Source organism: Muntiacus reevesi, chromosome 17 (genome assembly GCF_963930625.1).
Source record: "Muntiacus reevesi chromosome 17, mMunRee1.1, whole genome shotgun sequence".
Taxonomy (NCBI): Eukaryota; Metazoa; Chordata; class Mammalia; order Artiodactyla; family Cervidae; genus Muntiacus; species Muntiacus reevesi.
This window is the reverse complement of record NC_089265.1, coordinates 37,361,914-37,386,354: the sequence shown is the minus strand read 5'-3', so window position 1 is coordinate 37,386,354 and position 24,441 is coordinate 37,361,914. Positions and strand designations below refer to the sequence as shown.

General features: G+C 40.3%; 1 protein-coding gene across 1 annotated transcript in view; it reads right to left on the bottom strand.

Moving 5' to 3' along the window:
* The window catches only part of SPATA6L (spermatogenesis associated 6 like), a 71,623-nt gene that overhangs the window by 376 nt on the left and 46,806 nt on the right, over window positions 1-24,441 (bottom strand). The window contains exons 7-13 of the mRNA XM_065908179.1: window positions 22,398-22,475; window positions 20,434-20,673; window positions 15,956-16,058; window positions 10,576-10,610; window positions 9,655-9,851; window positions 4,137-4,230; window positions 2,919-3,025 (exon numbers count right to left, since the gene is read on the bottom strand). Of these exons, the coding sequence (XP_065764251.1) occupies window positions 2,936-3,025; window positions 4,137-4,230; window positions 9,655-9,851; window positions 10,576-10,610; window positions 15,956-16,058; window positions 20,434-20,673; window positions 22,398-22,475 (837 nt within the window). The 3' untranslated portion in view covers window positions 2,919-2,935. The remainder of the gene's footprint in view (window positions 1-2,918; window positions 3,026-4,136; window positions 4,231-9,654; window positions 9,852-10,575; window positions 10,611-15,955; window positions 16,059-20,433; window positions 20,674-22,397; window positions 22,476-24,441) is intronic.

Below are 24,441 nucleotides of genomic sequence, written 5' to 3'. Positions count from 1 at the left end.
CCTTAGTAGTGGAGTGAAGTCGCTCAGTTGTGTCCGACTCTTTGTGACCCCATGGACTGTAGCCTACCAGGCTACTTTATCCATGGGATTTTCCAGGCAACAGTACTGGAATGGGCTGCCATTTTCTTCTCCAAGTATAGTCCTTGGGATATAGTAAATTTGTAGAAACTGCTAGATGTTACTGAGCTGAACTGTTAAATATGCCCATATTAATTCTATTCCATGGAACAATTATTTTTGAGCATGGAGGGGGCCAGTATAAAATCTGAGGGTATTCCGAATCTCCCCATCCTCAAAGCACTTGCTGCCTACTGTGGAGATTCTTAGTCCTAAAATGTGTATTAAAATCCCCTGAAGAATCTTTATAAAAAAAAAAAAAAAAACTGATGCTGGGCACCACCCACAGAGATTCCAGCTAAGTTGGCCTGGAGTGGGGCCTAAAGATCAGCATTTTCCAAAGCCCCCAGGGTGACTCTATTGCTCACTAAGGACTGCCAACCCAGGAAACTGCCATGTGATTTGTGTGCAAAGCCACTGCCTGTGTGGTCTGTTAGACTCTGACAGGTCCAGGAGCCCCTGAAATGAAGGGAAGTGTGTCGTTTTCTGTTGTGTCAATCCCCACAAGCCATCAAATGAAAATCCCGTTGAAGTTGGTGACCAAATCAGAGAGGGAGGCCCCCCAAGGCCCCTACAGAAGCCTGGGCATCTGTAGGCTGGTTTGCTTTGTTGCTTTGATTGTAACAGAGGCAAAAGGACCCCTGTGGGAGGAAGTAAAATGGGTCCTGCCTGCCAGCAGAGAGGGTGAGGTTAGAAGCCATTCCAGCCATACCATTTGGAGCTGGAGGTCTAACGAACTATGACAGAATCAGAAAGCAGCATTTTAATTCACTGTTGTCCCTTCCCCATCCCCCTTTCTTGGTTTATTTCCTTTTTGCTCTATAATTTTAGAGAGCTCTTTGTGCTGCAATTCTTATCTGTGTCTGAGGACTCCAGGGCCTGAGTTCCTTGCCCTCCCTTGAGGTGGGATCATTGTAAGTGGACTGGCTCCTGCTGCAGGCCGGCCACAGTGGTGGCAGCTGGGATCATGGGAGCAGCTCACAGGGATGGGACACTCGGTAGGCAGAGTCGGTACCGTTGCTCGGTCTCCCCTCCAGCCCTCTGCCTCCTTCTTGGGAGAGTTTTCGTAAGGAAAGCAAACCAATAAACCACAATACAAGGTTGAAGGAAACCTATTTCCTAAGACAGAATTTACTAATTTTTTTCTTACCTTCTCTCTACCCCCTCACATCAGGGTCCACATACTAGCTAGTTAAGGGCTTTAGGTAACTTGATGTTAGCATGATGAAATTCAACACAATTTGACATTTGGTAATTATGTGAGCCACGTTTCCTAAGTGGCAATTATGTGGGTTGTCTTCTGTATAAATGCCTAGATGACTATTTTAGAAATGGGAGATTAAGTGAACCAGAAGCCATCTTCTAATCTACCAAGCAGAACGTTCTAAGGCAGAAGCCTACAAAAATGGGAAATTACCAAGCTGTCCTCACATTCCTCTGTGCCGAAGGCGAGGAGTCCTGGCCAGCTCTAGGCAAGGCAACATGTGCCTTCAAGCATGAATGACCATAAAGCAGAATTTTAGGAGCCTGATGACAGTGAAAACCTAGCACGTCATCCCACACATGTTTATTTTTCAAAAAGATCTGTAATGATCTTGATGTTGCTAGACTGAAGGACTACATGATACAACACCATAGGACCCTATGGGGGATGCTCGAGGGCAATGTCTACCAACTCTGCTTGGGTTCCTCTTTCTCCCCAGGTTTCTCCTATCACAAGCTCCAGGTCTGGAGGACAATGAAATTTAATGGGTAAAAGCATGGTCACTGGAGTCACATCACTTGGGTTCAGATCACGGCTAAGGCCATTCACTAGCCATGCTACCTTGAGCAAGGCATTTAACATCTCCTTGCCTCAGTTTCCCTACCGTAAAATGGTACTGGTGATAGTACCTACTTCTTAAGAGCTCTTGTGATCATTAAATAGCAACTCACTCAATACAACTGAAGCATTTAGGTCAGTTCCTGGCACTCGGAAAGCCCTTAATAAGGAAAAAATATTCTTATGCTGGGCTTGGGTAGGAAGCAAAAGAAGAAAAAACGTGAAAAATGATGACAGCCCACAAAAATGACCAACTTCTTACCACACAAGTGAATTTGAGAATTGTCTCAGAACTTGAATTTAAACAGTCACTCACAGAAAATATTTACTGAGCACCAACCACAGTGGAAGGTCATCTAAAGCAAGGGTGGTGACAGCGAGGTAGGGGAAGGCAGGCTCCTGTTCAGGGCTCACACCTGGCAGGTGTGGTTGAGTTCACCCAAGTTAAATGGGACCCCACTGTAACTCTGGCTATAAAATAGTGGGTCAGAAAACAGAGTCCCTGGCCCAAGGAAGGTGTCATTCAAGTAGAAGGGGCAGACTTTTAAGCAATCAGCCCACATAAAAATAGAACAACAATGAAAGAAAACTGCAGGAGGCTACAAAGGTATATACCTCAGAGGAGGAGGGGCTGCCATGGAAAGCCATGAGACCTGAAAGGCAAACAGAAGTGACCCAAAGTCAGGAAGAAGTAGTCTAGACAGAGAGCATGTGCAAAGGGCCCATAGCAGAAAAGAGCTCGTGTCTGAGAAGCTGGAAGAGGGACCGTTAGGTAAGGAGTGGGGAGGGAGAACACAAGAGGAGGTAAGGCTGCTGGTAGACCCACACATGTGCTGTCATCACTACACTGTGTGAGGGGAGAACGTAGTTCTTGTCTCCTCCTAGACTCTTGTCCACCGTATTTTCTAGGTGCTTTGTACTGAAAGCAGGAAGCTGAAATTGTTTTAGCAAATCAAGAAGAAGCACTTAAGCTGCTTACTTACATAGGACAGCAGCTTAAAAATATTTCTGTTCATGTGCACGGTATTTCTTCAGAGGGTAGCCTGGTCTGTCTAGGATATTCTTTACTTCAGAGATGGATTCTTCCTATAATACAAACAAAGCCAGCAACTGCATTACTCATAATGTAATATAGGTCAATGATATTGCATGTGTAGTTTTGCATTTAGGAGATCTATGAATCCTACATATGCCATATATGTTGTGTTCATGATATATGTATGTATATAGATACTATTTTTTCTCCCTCTCTCCCTTTCTTTTTCTTCCCTCTTCCTTCTTCCCTCCCACTTTCCCTCCCTTCTCCCTTTCTTTCTTCCTCTTTACATTTTAAAGGGATTCCCCCCTTGAAAGGATTTGGAATTAAGAAAGCAAAACAAATGACTCTGCAGAGAGGCAATAAAACAATTCACCACCCAGGTAATTAGGGTAATCAATATTCACTTGTAAGTATGATCCTATAAATCTAGGATATATATCCTATATAGGATATATATACATATATATATATCCTATAAATCTAGCATTTAAATAAGTCGAGATGACCAATTCAACTACATGTTATAATTAAACCCAACTAAGGGGTGCACTGTCAACCTTCCATCTGAACTGGTTTGAGCTGGTGACAGGCCACAACTAATGGCTGTAGACCTGCCGTGGAGGAGTACTGAGTTTATCTGTGTGTGGATGGGAAACCCTCAACCCCAGAAAAGTCCAGTAGTCAAAAACACCTGATTAACTTTGAGGAAAACTTTCTTCCATGTTGTGGGCTCCCACAGACCACACATGTTCCCGGACTCTTCCCTGCACTGGGATTCCTGCCCAGAGTGGAAGTGAATGTGCTTCAGGCGGACACTGTCTTCTCTAAGTCCTCTCACAGGACCAGGCTCCCTCTCACTTCAGGACCTCTGCCTGATGCACCCTGTGCTCTGAAGTATAACAGTTGCTACTCATCACTCAGATTGCAGTTCCACTGTCTCTTCCTCAGGAAAGCCTGCCCTGAGTGCCAACCAAGTCAAGCACTCCCTTTCAGGGAGTGAAATACCCTCAGGATACCATGTACCTCCTTGGTCAGCATCACAATTTTACACTTGCTTCTGCAGTTACCTGATTAATGTCTATCTCCCCTGCTAGACTGTGAGACCCAGTTCCCATACTATTTTGTCAGCAAAGATGTAATTTCATCAGAAGTCCTGACCTTGTTTAGGTGTTGCTGAGCTCTGTGGGACATCAGAAGACCGCAGACCCTTTCATGGATCTTCTTCCATGTGGCCTGGGACCCGGGGTGAGGCCTGTTCAACAGAGTACACAGGATGGAGTTATCATGCAGCTGATAAAAGGATACTCAGACTGCATAACAGGAAGGCTCAATACTTACAACTTAGAAGTGAGAAAAAAGCAGCAATACATAAAATAGTATGCACAGTGTAGTTTCAATGTCTTTATTAAACCTACACATAAGAAAAGCACCGGGAATAAAAACTGCCAAGATGTTAAAAATGGTCTGTGTCTGGGTGCGCATTCCTTTTCTTCTCTGTACTTTACTATTTTAGATATTTCTCCAAAGAACAAACCCTGCTTTTATATTTTAAAAATGTAATCCAAAAATTTTTAATACAAAATTTAATCCCTACTGTTTCTACCATGAGGATCTTATTTCATGTTATTTCCTTTAGGCCCTTCAGACATAAACTTAACCACAGGTCTTAACAGTGTCTTCTGGTTCCTCAAACATGAAGCATTTTCTCCCTTTCACAGGCACTTTCCAGGACTTCTCCCTTGGGTAGAATGCTGCCACCCACAACCCCCACCCCACTTGTGTTGAGTCCTTACCACCCATCAGAACTCAGTTCAGTTATTGATTTCTCAGGAAAAGTCCCTTCCTGTAGAGGAGGTCAACTTCCCTATTTCATGCACTTAGAGCCATTCCATCCCTCATTCATAGCACTTTCCCCAGTGGATATTTTGTCATTATTTGGTTAATGTCAGTCTCTTCTCCTAGGCTGAAGTTGGGACTGAGACTCCTAGGCTAATAGCTCATCTCAAGGCTTTGTGGATACTGAACACCATATGGGAATTTACTACACTTTACTTGAATGATGAATTCATTCATTCATTTTTGGGAGGAGAATGAGTGCCAATTCTTAAACTGAGGCAGAATTTGCAATTTGATTATGAAAAGCACACTGAAAAGACATTGTCTTTAAGTGCCAAAAAATTTTTAGCAATTTGGATAAAATCATTCTCTGTAATTAAAATATAATGAACATTGGAAATGACAGAGACATGTGGGAATCAATCCAGTTGTTACACCACACCAATGATTCCCTCTGTAGTTGCCCCTCCGCTCTGTCTGGGATCCATACCCAGGCCACCCATCCTGGCTCCATGTAACGAGCACAAACCCTCTGGTTTCCAGGAAGACAAGACCAAGGGAATGACTGATGTACACAAATCCATTACCAACCCAGGAAAATTACTCACAGCAAATGAAAGCATCACCTAAAGCACTGACCATATTTAAAGGCAAGGCACATCACGCCTATACTCCTCTAAGAATTTTTAAGATGAAGGAATAGAAATATTTTGAAGCTATAAATGAAGCTAGCATTTAAAAATAAGCACCAGCTGGACACTGTAAATGCTTTTTCACTGGTCTTGAGTAACCAGTGCCAGGATGATCCCTATACTTGTTACTGTATGCATTCAGCACTATATTTGAAGATCTCTGAGAATGATGAGTCAGTAGGCAAGGGTAGTGCTGTGCCTTGATTACAGTGAGGATGGGGGTTGAAGGGATGTGACACTACCCAGTCACTGGAGCTAGGAAACAGGCTCCAGAGTGTTCCTCCACATTTAGGACTATCATTTCCCCCGCAGCTAGTTAAAAGGGTTTTCCATTTCCTCCCTTAAAACCCTGGGCTGATTCTCACTCCAAAACTCACCTTCCAACTCACCCCTGCAAACTTGGCCCTTGCTGATTTCAGTATTGTCAGCAGGAACTCAAAAGGTACTTCTCATGTGCTTCTATGGTCTGAGCAGGAGGAGGCTAGCCCCAGTGGCTCACACGAAAAGAACAGGGAAGGAGGCAGAGGCTAAGCACTGTGAGCGAAACCAAGACCCATATGGTTGACTACCAGGAATCCCTGAGCATGTCTTACAGAACAGAAGATAAGGAAATTGCTTGTTAAAAATCCCTGTTTGCAACCTGCCTTTATTGATTAAGCTTGCTTTAGTTTTTCTTGTTGTTCTTTTTCCCTTCTTTAATTGCATACCCTCCAAGCTTCACATAGCCTAGGAACTATATCACAAGACTCCTTAACATCCCTACAGATAAAGCCTCTGACATTATGGGTCACTACAGTAATGGTGGGCTTAAGTTATTCTCCAAGAATATGGAGTTGGATCCTGTTTGATTCAAGCTGGCTAAGACTGGTTGGGACCACTGATCTTAAAACTGTGTCCAAACAGACAATTGATGAATAATTCTTTTACATCAGAGGGCCAAAAAGTCCACCCTCAGATCATGCCAGGCACCTCCACTTTTGAACACGCACGCCATAAAAAAGCATGTAACCTAGATACGCCTGGGTAAAGCACTGATTACTTCACCTTTTCTCCACCTCCAATGGCATTTCCTGGACCCCCAAACCACCGTTCCTCATGCCTAAGACCTCATTGCTTCTTTATCCCATAAACATCTCTGCCCCATGCCGTTGGGGAAGCAGATCTGAGACTCATTCTTCCATCTCCTTACTTGACTGCCTTGTGAATAAATTCTTTCTCTGCTGCAAACCTCAGCACCTCTGCGTTGGGCTTGTTGTACATAGAGCAAACGAATCTGGAACAAAACCCAGTGTTCAGGGCTACCTCTGTGATCATATTAAGATCAATAGGGAATACAAAGGGATATCCTTTACTCAGAACAGCTGTCTTAAAAATATTATTTTCAGTGCCACCTCCCTGGAGGTTAAGGTAACAAACTACCCTGGTTGGCCCAGAACCAAGAGGTTTCCCAGAATGCAGGACTTTCAGGGCTAAAGCCAGGATGGTCTTAAGACAAACCAGATGACCTTTGTGTGACTATGCTATGCTTTTCTCTGATCAAGGCCTTATTTACAAATTCACAGTCTGATTAGATCTAAATTTATCAGTTTAGAGTGACTTTGGACACACAGAATTTGCTGACTCATTAGAGATAAGCGATTGAAACTCTGGTCTGCAGCCAGAGCCATCATTCTACAGTTCAACTGTGCTAATTCCTGTGACTGACTTGCAGAAGCTGCCACTTGCCATTTCCTCCTCCAGAGCAACTTCCCAACCCAGGGATCGAACTAGAGTCTATTATGTCTCCTGCATTTGCAGGCGGGTTCTTCGCCACTAGCACTACCTGGGAAGCCCCACTGCCTTCCAGCTGAGCCCCAATTCCTCAGCTTGGTTTCCACAGCCACCCTCTGACTATCAGCCTTGGCACCCACTCACCCCCCAGGCTGCTCTAACTTCTAGAAGCTGATAGCACTCCTGGCCTTCTCTCTTTCCATTCCCCCACTCCATTAACTATCATCATCCAGTCCCCTCCCCTCCAGGCCCCCATGAAAATGCCACCTCCTCCATGAAACATTCCAGAGTACCATCCTTCTCCTTTATACTCTGATAGCATTTTGTCTGTACTGTTCTCAAAGTTCTGCCCTGTAGAAAATTCTCTGTATACATTAAAAAAAAAAAAAAAATCTTCTGCTAGGTTGGAAGTTTTCAGAGATGAGAAGAAATGTCTTAAATGTTAACATTTCTATCTGAGGCCTAACAGGTCGACTATCAGTTCTGTTTTCCTTCTGAGGCATTATATTTTTCCTGTGTCAGCAAATATTTATTAAATGTCTACTAAGTACCATGAATTAGTAACTGATTCTTCATGTGTCTTTTTTTTTTTTTTTGGCCACATCACACAATGTGCAGGATCTTAAATTTCCCAACCAGGGGCTGGGATTGAACCCATGCCCCCAGCAATGGAAGCTCAAAGTCTTAACCCCTAGACTACCAGGAAAGTCTCCAACTGTGTTATTTAGATGGAAATTATTCTCAAAACTAACAATGTAGAGTAAAGTAGACTGGCCTATCCTTCATTCAAACCAACTATCTTGAAAATATTATCTTTGGTGCTACTTCCTTGGAGCTGTGACCAACTGTCCTGGTTTGCCTGGGACCAAGAAGTTTCCCAGAATGCGGGACTGTCATGGTTAAAATCAGGACAGTCTGGGGCAAAACTGGATGGTTAATCACATTAGTGGGGAATGAAGATTGGAAAATAAAGGTTCCTGCTCTCAATCTCTGGTGCCCTCCAGACACATGTAATCAAAGTTTGGTGTGTGTGTGATGATGATATAAATAAGCCAACAAACCATGTCTAGAGAAATAGAAAGAAACTATACCCACATATTAATCATGCTTGTCTTTGGGTGGTAGGACCAATAGGTGATTTTTTTCACTCCTTTTCATTTTTCTATAATTTCCAAACTTTCTCTAGTGAGTTCTTTTATACTAGTGAAATCAAAACCTGGGGTTCTAATATTCAGTTCAGTTCAGTTCAGTCGTTCAGTCATGTCCAACTCTTTGCAACCCCATGAACCGCAGCACACCAGGCCTCCCTGTCCATCACCAACCCCCAGAGTTTACCCAAACTCATGTCCATTGAGTCAGTGATGCCATCTAACTATCTCATCCTCTGTCTTCCCCTTCTCCTCCTGCCTTCAATCTTTCCCAGCATCAGGGTCTTTTCAAATGAGTCAGCTCTTTGCATCAGGTGGCCAAAATATTGGAGTTTCAGCTTCAACATCAGTCCTTCAATGAACACACAGGACTGATTTCCTTTAGGATGGACTGGATGGATCTCCTTGCAGTCCAAGGGACTCTCAAGAGTCTTCGCCAACACCACAGTTCAAAAGCATCAATTCTTTGGTGCTCAGCTTTCCTTACAGCCCAACTCTCACATCCATACATGACTACTGGAAAAACCATAGTCTTGACTAGACAGATCTTTGTTGACAAAGTAATGTCTCTGCTTTTTAATATGCCATCTAGGTTGGTCATAACTTTCCTTCCAAGGAGTAAGCGTCTTTTAATTTCATGGCTGCGATGGGAGACCGGTTTGGGGAATTCGTGTAACTCTATGGCTGATTCACATCAATGTATGAAAAAACCCACTGAAAAATTTAAAAAAAAAAAAAAAAAAAAAAAAAAAAATGTTATCCCTTGCTTATGTGAAATAAAAATTTAACTGTAAAAAAAAAATAATAATAATTTCATGGCTGCAATCACCATCTGCAGGGCTTTTGGAGCCCCCCAAAAATAAAGTCAGCCACTGTTTCCCCATCCATTTGCCATGAAGTGATGGGACTGGATGCCATGATCTTAGTTTTCTGAATGTTGAGCTTTAAGCCAACTTTTAATGACAGATAATAATGGAGAAATAAATAGTATCTATGCCAACGTAGCTGTCTATCCCATTTTCAACAAACATTCTGAGATATGCTTTCCACAGGTAAGAGAAAAATCTCAATTCTTACTTCTGGGATTATTTTTCAAGGAATAATAATCTTTCATGTCAAGCTGCCCCAGCTGAATATTCCTAAGGAAGCAAACTGATAATGTGACCTGACTTTACTCCTGCCAGACCACAAGTCACTCTTCTAGCAAAGAGATGGGTGCTGGCTGCTGACCTTTCTCGGAGAAGGGGCTGATCCAGAAGAGGGCTGGGAGATCTGGAGTGCTGGGAGGTGTCAAATGAAGTTTCCTGGTGAAAATCAGCATCCCCTTGGTTACTGTAACTGGGCGAGGGCTTTCCAAACTTACTTGAATCAAAAGATGATGGTGATTCATTCCTTAAAACAATCCGTTCATCTGGCTCTTTGATAACCTGAGTGACAATGTGCATTCATCTTTAGTTATAGCTTTTGCTTTTATTTTCTTAATTTAGAGCTGGGGGTTGGGTGGCACAAGGAAGAGAACTGGGGGCAAGAAGACAGAATACCTGCCCCCAGGATCTCCTGCACATACAAGAGGAGTGGGAGCAGAGAAGACTAGAGACAAAATGCTTAGGAGTCAAGGGCAAGGAAAGATAACCAAATTCATTTGGTATATATTAACAAGCCAAAATAAACTCATGCTCTGAAATTTGATTTGTGAGGACTAGGGATTATTGCATTTGGGAAAGAAAAAATTTTTAGACAAAATATTTAAATGCTATGGCAAAGGAAGCAAAGAGTATTCCGTTTTCTTTACGTATATCCATTGTCATATTGTAACATGGAAGCTTGTACCTTCACCTGAACAAGCCAATCAGACTTTAAGAATAAGTGATTGTCCAACCCTCTATATTCAATTCGAGAGAAAGCAATGAAAATTACTGATAAAGTAGGTATTGAACCTACATACACTTTCACTGGTGATTCATCCTACAAATGAAAGTTTACATGAGGGGAAAAAACCAACTAAAGCAAAGCAACTCAAGTTAAACTACAGCAATTCCACAAGCAGCATGAGCTAGAAATGTATTTTCAACTGCCCATGAGAGAAAGCACAATAATTGACATTATATAGCTGGTAATAAATCATTTTACAAATGCTACTTCTAAAATTACCTTCACATTAGCTGCAAGGCTGTCAAGAGAAGACGCTAGAAGAAAGAGAAACAGGTGTTTCAATGACTCATTATTACCAGTTACCCCTAAAGCTGCTATTACATTTATTGCATAACAGTACAAAACATTACACAATGAATGAATTATTAGAGAACTTAAATGATCCCTTGTAAATCATACCGTCACTTTTAAGTCTCCCTGAAGTCACAGAAATTCTATGAGCTTTTTTCTGTCCTCTTGAGGTAAACAATAATGTTATATTAATAGCAGCATGTATGGCTATAGGAAGGGTAAAAGTGAGTCTAAAGTGAAGCAACAAGTTTAGTAGTCCTTGGGCAGCTTGGAAAACATATTTGCCCAGGTGTCCACAGTCTAAAAGAAAGCCACGTGGCTCAATATAAAATTCAAAGCCTCTGCTCTCTGGCATTCCCTTTATATTAGGTTTACATAAAATCCTACTTACACAGAAACTCTGAGTATACTTGTCCAAGACAGACAAAAACAAATACATGAGAGCTTGAAAAAACAACACAGCAAAGGTGAAAATCATTACGATTACATTAAGTAGATCTAATACTGGTAAGAACTACTAGAAGTAATAAATACACAGACAAAACCAAGACTAAATGAGATTTTTCCAGATTGAAAATAAAATGCTTTTGAAATGAATATGTGCAAGGCTATGCTAAGACCACCATGGCTTCCCCCAGCTGACTGGGGCTGAGGCAGTGACAAGGGACTGCTGATTCCCCTATGTCACTGGCGACAAGAAGGAAGATATAAAAAGGGATTCTTTTTAAGCATGTGAATTGTCATATTCTCTGGGCATGCACGTATGTGTGTGGCCATCTTGTCCCAAAAGCTCTCTTCTACCACACTCCCAGCTGAGCAGGGAATCAGTAGTGCTAAGGCCCTTTTTGGCTATAGCCACAAACCTGCCCTTTTGCCTAGGAACCCCTTGCTACTGATCCCAGGGGGCTTGCCCTTCTTCCCTTGCTTCTCAAAGTGTTGTCCATGGACCAGCAGCATCAGTATCACCTGGAAGCTTGTTAGAAAAGAAGGATTCCAGGTCCCACCTCAGCCCTATGGAATCAGAGTCTGCAGTTTAACAAGACACCCAGGTGATTCAAATGCATATTGAAGTTTGAGAAGCACTGCTTTATTCTACCTTAAGCCCAGATGAATGAGCTGACAGGTGACCTAAGGAAAGGTCTGGCTTGGAAGCTACAGGGATTCCAAGGATCTGAGCCCAGAGGTCTGAACGTCTTCTCTAAATGTAGGTGTGCCAAAAACTTGATGTGTGACCTGTACACGCTCTGTAACCTCTCTGGAACCTTAGTTCTCCACCTGCCAGGATTAAGAAGAGACAAAGGCCGAGACCAATGTGATACATGACCCCATTGTTATTTAGGTAGCATTAAGCCCAGCTGTCCTCCCCAGGAAAGGACACTTTCTGTTGCTTGATTTCATGGTAATGGGGAAGACAGTGCTGTTTTTATGGACTACATGGGTGGTTTTCAATCTAAATATCAGAGAAGATGAAGCATTTTCTGCCTCAAATTCTGTCACCTATCTTTGACTTGTTGCTATAGAACAGTCACCATGATCCAAGAGAATACTAGCTTGAGTTATCACAAGAGACTGTGTAGCCCCTTAAAAGTAGAATCCTTTCAGGCTAAGATAGGAAACCTGTTGTCAGGGATGATATAAGTCCAGGTCAGGAGAAGGGGCTATGACCATCCCTTTCTAGCCTAAGAATTAATTCAGGAATGGTTGAAATTCACTGCCATGAAATTCAGTACTGACACACGTTCATGCATTTCACTCATAAAGCAAAGTTCAGTTCAGTTAAAGTTCAGCTCAGTCACTCAGTAGTGTTCAACACTTTGCAACCCCAAGGTCTGCAGCACTCCAGGCTTCCCTGTCCATTACCAACACCAGGAGCTTGCTCGAACTCATGTCCAATGAGTCGGTGATGCCATCCAACCATCAACCCTCTGTTATCCTCTTCTCCTGCTTTCAGTCCTTCTCATCATCAAGGTCTTTTCCAATGAGTCAGTTCTTCATATCAGGTGGCCAAAGGATTGGAGCTTCAGCACCAGTCCTTCCAATGAATATCCAGGGCTGATTTCCTTTAGGACTGATTGGTTTGATTTCCCTGTTGTCCAAGGGACTCTCAAGAGTCCTCTCCAACAACACAGTTCAAAATAAATTTTTTGGTGCTCAGCTTTCCTTATGGTCCAATTCTCACATCCATACATGACTGCTGAAAAAACCATAGCTTTGACTAGACAACCTTTGTCAGCAAAGTATGTCTCTGCTTTTTAATATGCTGTCTAGGTTGACCATAGCTTTTCTTCCAAGGAACAAGTGTCTTTTAATTTCATGGCTGCAATCACCATCTGCAGTGATTTTGAGGCCCAAGAAAAGAAAGTATATCAGTGTTTCCATTGTTTCCCCATCTATTTGCCATCAAGTGATGAGACTGGATGCCATGATCTTAGTTTTCTGAATGTTGAGCTTTAAGCCAGCTTTTTCACTCTCCTTTTTCTCTTTCATTAAGAGGATCTTTAGTTACTCTTTGCTTTATGCCATAAGGGTGGTATCATCTGCATACCTGAGGTTATTGATATTTCTCCCGGCAATCTTGATTCCACCTTGTGCTTCATCCAGCCCGGCATCTCGCGTGATGTACTCTGCATATAAATTAACAAGCAGGGTGACAATATACAGCCTTGATGTACTCCTTTCCCAATTTGGAACCAGTCCGTTGTTTCATGTACAGTTCTAACAGTTGCTTCTTGACGTGCATACAGACTTCTCAGGAGGCAGGTCAGGTGGTCTGGTATTCCCATCTCTTTCAGAATTTTCCACAGTTTGTTGTGATCCACATAGTCAAAGGTTTTGGCGTAGTCAATGAAGCAGAGGTAGATGTTTTTCTGGAATTCTCTTGCCTTTTCTATGATCCAACAGATGCTGCCAATTTAATCTCTGGTTCCTCTGCCTTTTATAAATCCAGCATGAACATCCAGAAGTTCACAGTTCACGTACTGTTGAAGCCTGGCTTGGAGAATTTTGAGCATTACTCTGCTAGCATGTGAGATGAGTGCAATTGTGCGGTAGTTTAAACATTCTTTGGCATTGGCTTTCTTGGGACTGGAATGAAAACTGACATTTTCCAGTTCTGTGGCCACTGCTGAGTTTTCCAAATTTGCTAGCTATTGAGTGCAGCACTTTCTTTCTTTTTTTTTTTAGTGCAGCACTTCCAAAGCATCATCTTTTAGGATCTGAAATAGCTCAACTGGAATTCCATCACCTCCACTAGCTTTGTTCATAGGGATGCTTCCTAAGACTCACTAGACTTTGCACTCTAGGATGTCTGGCTCTAGGTGAGTGATCACACCATTGTGGTTATCTGGGTCATTCAAATCTTTTTTGCATAGTTCTTCTGTGTATTTGCCACCTCTTCTTAATATCTTCTGCTTCTGTTAGGTCCATACCATTTCTGTCCTTTATTGTGTCCATCTTTGCATGAAATGCTCCCTTGGTATCTCTAATTTTATTGAAGAGATCTCTAGTCTTTCTCATTCTATTGTTTTCCTCTATTTCTTTGCATTGATCACTGAGGAAGGCTATCTTATCTCTCCTTTCTATTCTTTGGAACTCTGCATTCAGATGGGTATATCTTTCCTTTTCTCCTTTGCCTTTAGCTTCTCTTCTTTTCATAGCTATTTGTAAGGCCTCCTCAGACAACCATTTTGTCTTTTTGCAATTCTTCTTTTTGGGCATGGTTTTGATCGCCACCTCCTGTACAATGTTACAAATCTCCACCCACAGTGCTTCAGGCACTCTATCAGATCTAATCCCTTGAATCTATTTGTCACTTCCACTGTATAATCCTAAGGGATTTGATTTAGGTCATACTGAGTGGTCTAGTGGTTTTCTCTACTTTCTTCAGTTTCAGTCTGAATTTGGCAATAAGGAGTTCATGATCGAGCCAAAGTCAGCTCCTAGTCTTGTTTTTGCTGACTGTATAGAGCTTCTCCATCTTCAGCTGCAAAGAATATAATCAGTCTGATTTCTGTACTGACCATCTGGTGATGTCCATGTGTAGAGTCATCTCTTGTGTTGTTGGAAGAGGGTGCTTGCCATGACCAGTATGTTCTCTTGTAGCTCTGTTAGCCTTTGCCTTGCTTCATTTTCTACTCCAAAACCAAACTTGCTTGTTAACTTGCCTGTTACAGGTATCTCTTCCTGCTTTTGCATTCCAGTCTCCTATGATGAAAAGGATATTTGTCTTTGGTGTTAGTTCTAGAAGGTCTTGTAGGTCATCATAGAACTGTTCAACTCCAGCTTCTTTGGCATTAGTGGTTGGAGCATAGGCATGGATTACTGTGATATTGAATGGTTTGCCTTGGAAATAAACAGACCATCAAGGGGATGTCTTAACCCAGCAATTCTTGATGTATGATCCAGGGCCTCCCCATTGGTCCCCAAGACCTTTTAGGAATTCTGCAAGGTCAAAACTGTTCTCCTAATAGTAAGACGTACTCTTTTTCATTCTCATTACTAAGAGTCTTTTACTAAGACTAAGTAAGTAAGTAAGTAAAAGACTAAGTAAGTGTTTTACTTAGCAAAAGACTTAGTCTCAACAGTAAGACGTCTTTTTCATTCTCATTCTCTTACGACTATATAACAGAGTTCTCCAAAAGCTATATGATATGTCATGAAGACACCACTCTGATAGCTAATGGAATGGTGCTTGTATATTCTTGTGTTTTATAAATTCCTCAGGTTTAATGTCTAATGCTAATTGTTGATAGATATTATTCACATACAGAAAAGCTCAGTGTGGCTCTCAATAATACTTAGCACAAAAGGGTCCTGAAGTCTAAATGTCTGAGATCCCCTGCCTTAACCTCACATTTTCAGAGAGAACTGGCTCTCCTCCTTGCTGACATGCAATCTTGTAAAGGAAGTGTTGCCTCTCCTGATCTCCATCAATTCCCTGCTGCATCCTATCCTGAGAAATGGCAAGTCTTATTTGTTAGCTATCTGTGGTGCCTTTTCAAGGAGATCCCACCAAGACAAGATGTTCCCTGCTTTTCCAACAGACACAACCTGAGCACACTCAGTGGTGACACTCCTCGGGGCATCTCCCCAGTTCCTCCTAGGAAAACTCTGAAACAGATGGCATCTCTGCTGAAGACTCTGCTCATGGGAACCCCCTCCCTGGAAACTCCCAGTGACAGGGCACCTGAGAATTAGGCCCTGAGTTTCCAGACAAATGTGTGATTCCTCAGAATGAAAGAAGACTTAGAGGTAGGATGCAATCGTTCCCATGGGGAAACTACACAGGACTAACAAGAAAATCAAGTACCTCTTCTCACTGGAAATGGAAAGTTTGAAAAGTTAGGTTTTCTTCTAGACTTCTGGGAATGATGCTGTGAACTGTTCTCACCAAAGGGCTTTGCACTATCCACCTGAAAAGAAAGGAATGAGACTTGAACCCACTGTAGCTTGTATTACCCTCTCCTCATTCCCTCTAAATACCTTTCTCCCACTTCAATCACAGTCATGCAGGTGAGAAAAGAGAAGGTTGGGAACAAATTAAAGCATAGCCTCCGGGTATATAAAATGCTATAACCAACAGGGAAACCTGTTTGTCCCTACTCTCACTGAGGTTAGAAAACAGAGATATGGGCTAATATGACACAGATCATATTCTAACCACTGGCAAGGCGAGTAAAGAGCAAGTGGAGTTTGTTTCACATTCTTTTAAAATAGGATAACTTCATGTTCCTAAACACTCTGAGCAGTACTGGCCTAGGCGGGGTCCTCCCTGAAGACAGGGATTTTCATAAGGTGATCTTTCAGCCTTCCACATCCCCTTTCAGTCTGAGTGTCTACATCCTTGAAAAAAAGAACAGTGGTTACAATATTATTTTAGTTAAGGTGACCAAATTTTCCTACATTCAACAACATGATCTGCCAACAGGTAAAACTACTTGAAATAGAGACTCTTCCAGAATGTCTATGACATACAGTTGCTTAATTTTCTTTGTAACTTTGTTTTTTATTTTTTTAACATCAAGAAGTCATGTTATACTATTATTCTTCATTCTACTTCAAGAAATAATTTGATTAGAATTTATAATCTTGATAACATCAGGTCCTCTACATTTTAATTTTTCTACTTAAACATCAGATATCATCAGGAAGTCTGGCTAAATAAAAGAGTTAATATATATAGGCCCTTAGGAAAGAGCTTGGCACGTAGTAAAGACTGTATGAATCTGTTAAATAAAAGTATCACGTAAATTTTAATTTCCTAAGAAAACTTCCAACATTTTAAAGTTATATAGTTCATAATGGCATAAAGTTGTGTATTTTATTAAAATATATATCAAATGGAAATAAATCAGACCCAAAATACTCAATTTAATAATATTTGTATGAAACTATGTTTAGAGTGCTAGATTTTGCCAGGCATTTTTACAAGTTACCTGAAGAAAACAGCTATCCTGTATTTTCTAGCCAAACAACATCTCTGTTCTACCTGCAAACCAGTGCTATAACCAGTCATCTGAAAAGCACCTTGACTTTGGGATTTACCATGTTTCATTTCTTGTGTCTAATATACAAACATCACACAGGTAATTCTGAGTCAAATTATCAACTTGACAATAATATCAATCGTTAACATTCTGGAGAATAAGTCATGAACTACAATGTGAAACAGAGTTCATGAAAAATAGGAATTATGTTCATTGAAAAGCTGCAGGATATAAAATTAAAACACAGAAATCCCTTGCATTCCTATACACTAACAATGAAAGAGCAGAAAGAGAAATTAAGAAAAAAATTCCATTCACCACTGCAACGAAAAGAATAAAATACTTAGGAATAAATCTACCTAAAAAAACAAAAGACCTATATATAGAAAATTATAAAACACTAATGAAAGAAATCAGAGGACACAAATAGATGGAGAAATATACCATGTTCATGGATCAGAAGAATCAATATAGTGAAAATGAGTATACTACCCAAAGCAACCTATAGATTCAATGCAATCCCCATCAAGCTACCAACGGTATTTTTCCGAGAACTAGAACAAATAATTTCACAATTTGTATGGAAATACAAAAAACCTCATATAACCAAAGTAATCTTGAGAAAAAAGAACAGAACTGGAGGAATCCACCTGCCTGACTTCAGACTATACTACAAAGCTACAGTCATCAAGACAGTATGGTACTGGCACAAAGACAGAAAAATAGATCAATGGAACAAAACAGAAAGCTGAGAGATAAATCCACATACCTGTGGATACCTTATCTTTGACAAAGGTGGCAAGAATATACAATAGAGAAAAGACAATCTCTTTAACAAGTGGTGCTGGGAAAACTGGTCAACCACCTGTAAAAGAACAAAACTAGAACACTTTCTGACACCATACACAAAAATAAACTCAAAATGGATTAAAGATCTAAATGTAAGACCAGAAACTATAAAACTCCTAGAGGAAAACATAGGCAAAACACTCTCTGACATAAATCACAGCAGGATTCTCTATGACCCACCTCCCAGAGTAATGGAAATAAAAGCAAAAATAAACAAATGGGACCTAATTAAACTTAAAAGCTTTTGCACAATGAAGGAATAAGCAAGATGAAAAGACAGCCTTCAGAACAGGAGAAAATAATAGCAAACAAAGCAACTGACAAAGAATTAATCTCAAAAATATACAAGCAGCTCCTGCAGTTCAATTCCAGAAACATAAACAAACCAATCAAAAAATGGGCCAAAGAACTAAACAGACATTTCTCCAAAGAAGACATACAGATGACTAACAAACACATGAAAAGATGCTCAACACCCTCATTATCAGAGAAGTGCAAATCAAAACTACAATGCAGTAACATCTCTCGCAGGTCAGAATGGCTGCTATCAAAAAGTCTACAAACAATAAATGCTGGAGAGAGTGCGGAACAAAGAAAACCCTTTTACACTGTTGGTGGGAATACAAACTAGTACAGCCACTATGGAGAACAGCATGGAGATTCCTTAAAAAACCAGAAATAGAACTGCCATATGACCCAGCAATCCCACTGCTGGGCATACACACTGAGGAAACCAGAATCGAAAGAGACATGTGTATCCCAATGTTCATCAAAGCACTGTTTACAATAGCCAGGACATGTAAGCAACCTAGATGTATATGGGCAGACAAATGGATAAGAAAGCTGTGGTACATATATACAATGGACTATTACTCAGCCATTAAAAAGAATGCATTTGAATCAGTTCTAATGAGATGGATGAAACTGGAGCCTATTATACAGAGTGAAGTAAGTCAGAAAGAAAAATACCAATACAGTATATTAACACATATATATGGAATTTAGAAAGATGGTAATGATGACCCTATATGCAAGACAGCAAAAGAGACACAGATGTAAAGAACAGACTTTTGGACTCTGTGGAAGAAGGCAAGGATGGGATGATTTGAGAGAATAGCATTGAAACATGTATATTATCATAGGTGAAACAGATCACCCATCCAGGTTCGATGCATGAGACAGGGTGCTCAGGGCTGGTGCACTGGGATGACCCTGAGGGATGGGATGGGCAGGGAGGTGGGAGCAGGGTTCAGGATGGGGAACACATGTACACCTATGGCTGATTCATGTAAATGTACAGCAAAAACCACTACAATATTGTAAAGTAATTAGCCTCCAACTAATAAAAATAAATGGAAAAAAAAAGAAATAGAAAAAAAAAAGAACTAATACTAGAAGTGTTTTTAACATAATAAAAACATATTTAACTGTAAAGAAATGAATCTGCATATACAGTATAATTACAATTGCAACTTTGCAGGAAAAAATAAGGCCTTATGAATATCAAAAAAAGTCAAAAGAAAATGTATCAAATTAAACAATGACTATATTATTCTAGTGAACTTATGGGTAATTTTTTTTCTTGAACCTTTATGTATTTTCCTTTACTTTTATAGTAGTCAAAAAAAATTAAGACTATGAAAACAAGTGTGATTAAATTTGTGCACTACTTCCTGATGGCTAAATCTAATATAACTTAAATTAAGGACCTTGACTATGGCATATCATTGCTTCTTCCGCAGCCACATGTTTCCTACTCTTAAAGTGTGGCCAGGTGAACTCCCTGATGGTCCAGTGGTAAAGAATCCATCTTGCAGTGCAGGGGACATGGGTTTGACCCCTAGTCAAGGAACTAAGATCCCACATGCCATGGAGCGACTAAGCCCGAACACTGCAGCTAGAGAGTCCGTGCACCACAATGAAAAGATTCCTCATGACTCAACAGAGAGCTTGCATGCCACAACCAAGACTGGAGGCAGTCAAATAAATAAATATATATTTTTAAAAGTTGGCCACTGAACGATGATCTTATTATGAAAACTCAAGCAGTTTTCTTAAAACTTATGAAGCTTTACTTTCAGATTTGTACAGAGTATGTGCCACCCTTTGATATGAATCTTCTACTGTTGTCAGTTCATTGATTTTCCTGGACAGTGGCAGGTTGTCATATGCAGATAACACTATTAATAAATAAATTTCTTTTTAACTCTAAAATTGAAAATAAGGATAACAGACATTTACTCAGCAAGTCCTCTGTACAAGACATCTTTATAGGAGTTTCCTGACAATAACTCTAGGAAATGAACATAATTTAATCATAATTATTATTAAATTTGAATTTTCTCTATTTATTTACTTATACATCTGTTATCATGATCCAACCTTCCTTTATTCCACCCTCATTCACACCCTTACCATTCCAAAGGACTCTGAAAAGTAATTTTAGGCTCACGTGTCTTACTACAAATGGAGGTTTGCTTTCTCCAGGTATTTTGAAAGTATATCCAAGGTTCAGCTGAGCTGGCTGGTCCTGGAAGAAACGCCTGGTGCAATATGGAGAGAATGGCCGGGACTGCATGCCTGGGGCCACCCTGTCGAGATTACTCTCCCTTGGCTTCATCTTTACACAGCTCAAGGGAAATTTTGGTCCTTTTGGTGCACATAAAGGCCTTTGTGACTTACATCTTTCTTCCTGAAACCCAAAGAAGAGACAACAGTTTTAAAGAAGAAAGCTCAATCAGAATATAACTGTATTTAACTGAACTAAGATAGAAGACTTAACATCTCAGATTTATAAAATGTGAACTCTGGGAAGGGCATTTTAAAATTTTTCTTCAGGTCAGCTTAGTATCACTAGTAGATTTAAACTATTAACTGAGATTTTGACTTCCCTGGTGGGCCAATGGTTGAGAATCCAGCTGCCAATGTAGGGGACATGGGTTCGATCCCTGGTCCAGGAAGATCCCACATGCTATGGAACAACTAAGCCTATGCACAACTACTGAGCCCAAATGCCCCAGAGCCCATGCTCTGCAGCAAGAGAAGCCATCACAATGAGAATCCCACATGTACCAACCAAGACTCGGTGCAGCCAAAATGTAATAAAATTTTTTTAAAAATTAAATGAAATTTAAACAGTGAGATTTATTTGTATTATGAGAAAGCTGGAAAGTCTCAGACACCTCCATGCCCTATCAGATGACTGACAGATACACAAATACAGCAAGAGAGGGGAGACAGAGAATTTGGCATATACTTGGGTTCAGCCATTTCACCTCAAGCAATTTATTTTAAGGAAAAAGTATGGCGGTATGTATAGCTATGGAAATTTTTAGAACAATTCAAAAATTAGAAGCCAACTATACTGGCGCCAAACCTACCTTTCTATACTCAATTTTACGATACTGAACCTGGCACTTTGCAAATCCTCTTCTGCTTTCCTAGCTGTTCTGTTAGGGTCCACCACTAGACGACGCTAGAGGAAGACTGCAAGACTAGAGGAGGAGGGACGGGGAAGTTCATACAGGAAAATCTCTACAAGATTAAAACAAGATTAACAAAATGGAACAGAAGAAAAAGAGCAATAAACTGAAAAGTCACTGTGCACATTTAAACAGACTGGAGAAAACTGAGTAAATAAGGAGAGACTAAAAAGCTGCAATTGCCTTCCTGAAAATTAATCACTGGTTTTCCATTGATGAGTTACAGTGCCCAGGGGATTGATGGATTGGCACAGATTAGTGACCCTGCTTCTTCAGTACCCCTAAATCCAAAACCCACATTGTTTTTCAAGGTTTATTCTAGGACCCCATGTGAGGTCTACAAACTATATTCATTAATTCTCTGTATCATTTTAGAGAGGATTTTGCCTGGTTGCAAAATTATGGGCGATGGGGTAAAATAAAAACAGAAAGAAATGAATGTGAAGGGGAAATCAGGGCTGAACAAGCAAAATGAAGGTAGTGCTCAAGAATGCCCCAAGACCCTCACTGTTACCAAAAAAAAAGGAAGAAACCCTTACTGCTACCAAAGGGGTGGCCCCAAATACAACCCTGAGCTTCAGCTTCAGCACGAGAAAGAAGGAAACACTACTGCTGATAAAATCAAGAGTAAATGTCATGAAACAACAACAACAAAAAATAACTAGACTACACATCATCAAGCTTGTGATTGTAGCTTCTGGATCACGCTTTTCCACCAACTATGCCATGACGAATACATGCCAAACATCATCACTCTAGTGTGACAGGGTGAAGGAGAAGTTTGACTATGTAAATTCAAACCTAGCAACAAGTCTCCAGGTTTCTATCTATCCAGTTGCATCTAAACTTGGTAAACCAAGCTGAGGTTGAAATTCTTTAAATTTGTAGAGAAAATTCCTGATATTTCTATCTCTGGATTCTTTATTATACTTACAAAAAATCTGTTTCTATGCAGAAACACACGTTCTCTGATGGCTGTCCTTGTAGAAAACTCTATTTTAGGAGCAATCCCCTGAAAATAGAAGAAACAAATAAAATTATTGGAAAGAAGGTCTTTACTCATCCTATCCTAACATGAAGTTATCCAAGAACCTAAATGCTCTTTTGAGTAACTGGCATAATCTACACACATTGTCTAAAATATACATAACATATATATATGTATACATATATATATATATAATGGAATATTATTCAGCCTTTAAAGAGAAGGAAATCCTGCCACACTTCTGACAACACAGAAGAAACTAGAGGACACTATACTAAATGAAATAAGCCAGACACAGAAAGATAAACATTGCATATTTTACCTATATGCGGAATCTGAAATAGTCAAACTCAAAGAAACAGCTAATAGAATGTTGGTTGCCAAGAGCTGGAGTATGAGGGAAAAGGGGAAAAGTTAAGTCAAAGGATATAAAATTTCAGTTAGGCAAAATGAATATGTTCTAGAAATGGAATGTACAACAATGCAACATAGTTAACAATACCATTTTTAAAACACTTGTATTGGGGTATAGTTGCTTTGGGCTTCCCTGGTTGCTCAGTGGTGAAGAATCCATCTGTGATGCCAAAGATGCAGGAGACCACGTTCAATCTCTGGGTGGGAAAGATGCCCTAAAGAAGGAATTTGCAACCTACTCCAGTATTCTTGCCTGGAGAATCCTATGGACAGAGGAGCCTAGAGGGCTACAGTCCATGGGGTTGCAAAGTCGGACACCACTGAGTGACTAACACACACACATGCATATATTACCTCATTCAACCCTCAAAATAACCCTTTAAGGGAAGAACTATTATCAGTCCCATTTTACATAGGAGGAAACTAAGGTACACGGAGATTAAGTAATTTACCCAAAATCACATAGCCATTGAGTGACAAAACTGGGCTTGCACCCAGATAACCTGAGTCTATACTTAACCACTCTACATGAAGCTCCACTTAGCCCAGAGAGAAGGAGGGCCCCCTACCAGTAAGGAATCCACAGTTTGTAATGCAATCTTGTTCACCTACTTAACTTCAACTCCTGGCGGTGACTTACAGACAATTAGGAGGAATATATTTTCTTTTTCATAGAAGTACTCATTTTAGCATAACGGTTTAGAGCTGAAATTTACAGGCTGTATCCTGTGCAATCCCCTTAGCAATGGGATGGTGGTAACGATGGTTAGGTCAATAATTGGGTTTAACAGCAGGATTTTTTAAGAATCACTAAGGAAAAATTTATAAAGGGTACTCAGAGTACCTAAACACCAAGGAAAAATTAAAATTATTAACTAAAAATTAACAATTAAAAATAATATTCTTTCTGCCTAATTTACAAATTCAGTCTTTACCTAATAACAACCACCAAAAAACACAGATTATAATCTCCCCTCAATATTCTTGACCTCAGTACGAAAAGGAGGAAAAAAAGGCTGTCAGGGTAACAAGTGAAATGAAAAAAAATATGAATGTACAAAGAAAAAGTCACATTGTACTGGAGAAAATAAATCTAATTCTTAATGAACTAATAACAGAAAATATATGAAGTGAATAATTCGTCTGACTTTCACATGCCATTTATTCTCATGTCCTATGACATTAAGGAAAAGAAATTGGACCCTGGGCTGAAATAAACGTGAGAGAATTAGCATAATGCAGAGATTGAGTGCAAACTTCAAAGCGCAACAGACCAGTGTGAGAGTCCTAGTTCCATTGCTCACCAGTTCTGTGACTCTGAGTACCCTTTATAAATTATCCATACCAGCTTCCCCATGCCTAAAATGAGGAAACTAATAGTAGCCAACTTGAGGGGTTAAAAAGGATTGAATAAGACAATACATGTAAGGAACTCAACACAGGGCCTGGCATCTAGTGAGAATGCAATGAATATCAGCCATTAGTAGAACTTCAGCAATTTATTTTTCCTTATAGAACATCTGAGAGAAATTGAGCTTTCTATCTCTTCACAAATTGTTTAAAATATACTTTGATT